A 4,515-nucleotide genomic window follows, 5' to 3' on the forward strand; every position below is an offset into this window, starting at 1 on the left:
TAGGTAAATATTTCTAGTACATATATTTACGTTTACTACACAATTTACTTGTATTTTCTTTCCAGATTGTAAAGTACGCCGGGCAGCTAGACCGGGACTGTGTCGTGTGACGGCTGTGGATCCGTTTCAGCCGGTCGTTGTTCGGCGTATAAAACAGGCGTTTCCTTCAGCCAGCAGCAGCGTTCAAACACTGAAATTCATGCCGAGTCTGTGTGTGTGTCTCTCCGGGAGTGGATTATATGGAAGTGTCTGCACGAATGCCAAGTTAACATCTTCTTTTTTTTTCATTTGAATGCTTTCAGAGGACGCTTTTGGAACTGTACGTACTGTTTTCAGCCTTCTTTCTCGTCATCGAAAACTGTTTGGCGTGTTTTGTTAACTTCATGTTCATTTACAGCCGTATGATTCAAAAACTTGACATTCTTGCTAGAACACGTTGACGTAGATGTGACTTTTTTTCCTCTTATTTCTCATTTTATTGGACACCAACTGTCATGTGAGTGCGTATGCAGTTAAAGGCAGATTGAGTAACCAGCTAACGTCCTACTACACGATAGCTAGTTCGACACAGTTTTAGTAGATAACTTGTTAAATTTACGTCGGGATTCATTTTCACGGATGGGTATTAAAGTGTAGCGTTAGTTAAAAAGCCAGTGTTTGGTTTGCTCGCTGGGTTATATCAATATTGAACAGAGCCGAACTCGATATATGGTCAAATTGAACAGTCAGCTCGCCCTTTTAAATTACCAGTAGTAACTTTTGACGAAGTGTGTGCGGTTAATTTTGGATGTGGTTATTTACCAAAACACAGGCTCCACTGCACTTAGTGTTTTTTCTCTCAGCAGTTCTGGAATGAAAGCCAGGCTGACGCGTTGCCCTGTTCTAGAAGCCTCATGCGTTCTGTCCATTGTTGTGTATGTAGCGGGGCACGAGCACATTTTCTCATGCTTGCATTCTGCTTTGGTCATGCTGACTTGTTCATGATGCTGCTGCAGCTATTGTATCTGTTATTTTTTGTAAGGCAGGCAAGCTAATCATTATTATTTACATTTGTTTGTGATTGTATTGATCTTGAGGTGATGTCTGTCTGTCAATTACAACCAGGCCAAGTCTGCTTCAGTATTATGTCTTGTTGTGGGAGGAACTGTCTTTAGAGTGGTTTGAGTTTGGATTCAGTTTGGCTGGAGTCTCCCCTGAAAGCTGTGACTGATTACCTTTTTTCTTTTCTGTCCTGTCCTCCTCTCTTAGTTGATCTGAACTTTGTTGGAAGATGGCTAACAAGGAAACAAGTGTCCTGACCTGGGAGCAGGTGAGCCGGCTGAACGAGGTCCTGACGGAGGCGGTGCCTGTCCACGGCCGGGGGAACTTCCCCACCCTGGAGGTGCGGCTGAAGGACATCGTGGCGCGGGTGCGCTCCCGCCTGGAGCTGAGCGGGATCAGGGTGAAGGACATGCGGCTCAACGGCTCGACGGCCAGCCACGTCCTGGTGCAGGACATCGGCTGGAGCTACAAGGACCTGGACGTCATCTTCAGAGTGGACCTGCCGCGCGAGGCGGAGTTCCAGCTCATTAAGGACGTGGTGCTGGGCACCCTGCTGGACTTTCTGCCCGAGGGTGTGAACAAGGAGAAAATCACCCCCATGACCCTGAAAGAGGCGTACGTCCAGAAGCTGGTGAAGGTCCACACGGAGCAGGACCGCTGGAGCCTCATCTCCCTCTCCAACAACAACGGGCGCAACGTGGAGCTGAAGTTTGTGGACTCCATCCGGCGGCAGTTTGAGTTCAGCGTGGACTCCTTTCAGATCGTGCTGGACTCGGTGCTCGCCTACTACGAGCTGTCCAAGACGCCCATGTCGCACGCCTTCCACCCCACCGTGGTGGGGGAGAGCATGTACGGTGACTTCGGCGTGGCCTTGAGCCACCTGCGGAACAAGCTGATCGCCACCAAGCGGCCCGAGGAGATCCGCGGCGGCGGCCTGCTGAAATACTGCAACCTGCTGGTGCGGGACTTCCGGCCCACCAACGAGGAAGAGTTCAAGGGCCTGGAGCGCTACATGTGCTCGCGCTTCTTCATCGACTTCCCCGACATCGGCGAGCAGCAGCGCAAGGTGGAGGCCTACCTGCAGAGCCACTTTGTGGGCGAGGAGAAGAGCAAGTACGACTACCTCATGATCCTGCGGCGCGTGGTGAACGAGAGCACGGTGTGCCTCATGGGCCACGAGAGGCGGCAGACCCTCCACCTCATCTCGCTGATGGCCTTCCGGGTGCTGGCGGAGCAGAACGCCATCCCCGACGCCTCCAGCGTCACCTGCTACTACCAGCCGGCGCCCTACGTCCGAGACCACAACTTCAGCAACTACTACGTGGCCAACCAGAACATTCCAACATGGCTGCCGTGTAACTGACAAAACGGACAGACAGACTGACGGATGAGGGGGCGACGCTGCTGCTTTTGAAAAGAGGGTTATTAAAAAAATGCCAAAAAAAAAAAATATTTAGGCCATAAATGCTATTTTTCTCTCGAGGCATAAATGATTATATTTAAGTGGACAAGTGTTTTGCTTTGTTTTTGGACTCCTTTCTCATTCCTTATCTACAGAAGTGTCAAGGTCTTTGGATACAAAGCGATATTTTTAAGTGTTATTTGGATTATTATTCCCTTTTTGCCTTCCTTTTTTTTTTTCTTTCCCTCAGATAATGTGTTTGTTTGTTTCCCTGTTTATCAAACCTTATTCATAATGGAGTTGTCCTTTTGTGCCTTAACCTCCAGGTTTACCCCCAATAAGTTATTAAGTATGGTCCATATTTTTGAAGAAAGGGAAGAAGAAAATGTTAATGGCCTTAAATTTGGGTTTTCTCCTGTGAATTGAAAAATGTGAAAAGGAAAAAAAAAAAACATAAAATATTGAAATAGTACTGTGTGTGGGGGGGTGGGGAGAGGTGTAAAAGACAAAGGCCCCCCAAAAAAAAGCAGAGCACCAATGTTAAAAGGTAATCCCTGAAAATGATGTGGTTGTTTATTTCACCGGGGGAGTGAATCTCATGGGATCATTGGTGTTTTGGGGAATTAAGTGAGGTGAGACACCGACTCGCCTCTGCCGGCCACAGGCGAAGGGGAAGTGAGAGGAGTCACTGATTTTTTTTTTTATTTTTTTTAAATTCGTTCTCTGACGTGGAAAATGGGGGGGGGGGTGGGGAGTCCTCCAAGAAAATGTCTCTCACACATTTGTGCTCTCTCCAGCTGCCAGGAACGCCTGTGATTTGTAGACAATGTAAGAGAAAGTGTGTGTGTGTGTGTTTTAGTTTTCCACTGTGATGTCGGTGTGGCGCGAGCTACCCCTCCCCCCCCCCTCCGTTATCCAGTTTGCTCGGCCTTTTTTACTGTCCGGTCGAGACCGGCTTCGAGTGGAAATCTGCAGTGTGACAGTTTAGGCTTCGACAGGCTCCTGTGCGTCTGAGGAGTTTATTATTTTTCCTGTTTCTTTTTTTCGTTTTTTTTTTTTTTTTTTTAAACCTCCTCCGACGAAAAGCCTCACCATTGACCTCCAGATGTCACAGTCTTCTGGCTATTGTGGCCGTGTGACTGACAGGACGGGGTGTGTGTGTGTGTGTGTGTGTGTGAGGGAAAGCCGGGCCGGGACGTCCTGGACCGCGTGAGGCTCGACCGGCGCTCCCTTCCCTTAAAAGGAGCAGCACATGGCCCCCTCAGCCTGAAACGGGATGCCGGTCTGACGCAGCCCAGCAACTGGCTCTGGACTCTAAGGCAGTCTATAATTATCTTATTCGCTTTTGGGAAGGTGGGGGGGGGTGCCGTGCCGTGCCGTCGGAGCAGAGGACGGTGGGTGGGTGTGTGAGCAGCGTGTGTGTGAGAGAGTCGATTCCGCTTCCTGTCCTCCAGCCGTTGGAACCCCTTTTGTGGTCATGGGGGGGCCCCGGCGGGCAGCGGGGGGGGGGGGGAGCGACCGGCCCGCTGGAGAGAGAAACGCCAAGAGTGTCGGCTACAGGAATTCCGTTCCGCTTTCGGACCCCGGGAGTTTCTGATATGCTACAACTGATATCTGAGACCCTGAGATCCAAGAACCCCTTCAACCCCCCCCCACCGCCTGGTCCATTTGGCCCCTTCCACCGACCTTTCAATTTCTATTTCCAGTCACAGCCTACCCCCTGCAGCATCGCACCACCAGCAGATTTTGGAACGAAAAACCTCTCCTCCTCTTTCCTCCTTCCCCCTGACATCATGGCAGCCAGGTCTGACATGAGGATAGTTGCTCTTTAACCTCTTATGTAAGTGGCAGCTGCTGCCTTTCTGCCCACCCCCCCCTTCCCCTCCCCAATTCATCAGAACCACTAGCCTTCTCGTGCTGCAGCTCTCGTCCAAAGCTCGTGTTTATACCAGATAACCAGACGTCACGTGCCCCTGCTCCCTCTCTCTCTCCCCTCTCTCCTCTGTCTCTTATCTGGCGTCCCGGCTGGTGTGAGGCCTGCTGGGAGGAAGGTCAGCCTGACCCATCCCGCA

At 50.5% G+C, this 4,515-nt stretch overlaps 1 protein-coding gene across 1 annotated transcript; it reads left to right on the forward strand.

Moving 5' to 3' along the window:
• Positions 1-211: 211 nt before the first annotated feature.
• Positions 212-2,651, forward strand: tent5c (terminal nucleotidyltransferase 5C). Its single transcript, XM_071540834.1, has 2 exons — positions 212-319; positions 1,249-2,651. The coding sequence occupies exon 2, from the start codon at positions 1,271-1,273 to the stop codon at positions 2,402-2,404; it is 1,134 nt and encodes a 377-aa protein (XP_071396935.1). The 5' UTR covers positions 212-319; positions 1,249-1,270; the 3' UTR covers positions 2,405-2,651.
• Positions 2,652-4,515: the final 1,864 nt, after the last annotated feature.

Source organism: Centroberyx affinis, unplaced genomic scaffold, assembly GCF_046629955.1.
Source record: "Centroberyx affinis isolate AG114_WGS23_722 - 3 ecotype Tasmania unplaced genomic scaffold, CSIRO-AGI_Caff_v1 ptg003731l_1, whole genome shotgun sequence".
NCBI classification, from domain to species: Eukaryota; Metazoa; Chordata; class Actinopteri; order Beryciformes; family Berycidae; genus Centroberyx; species Centroberyx affinis.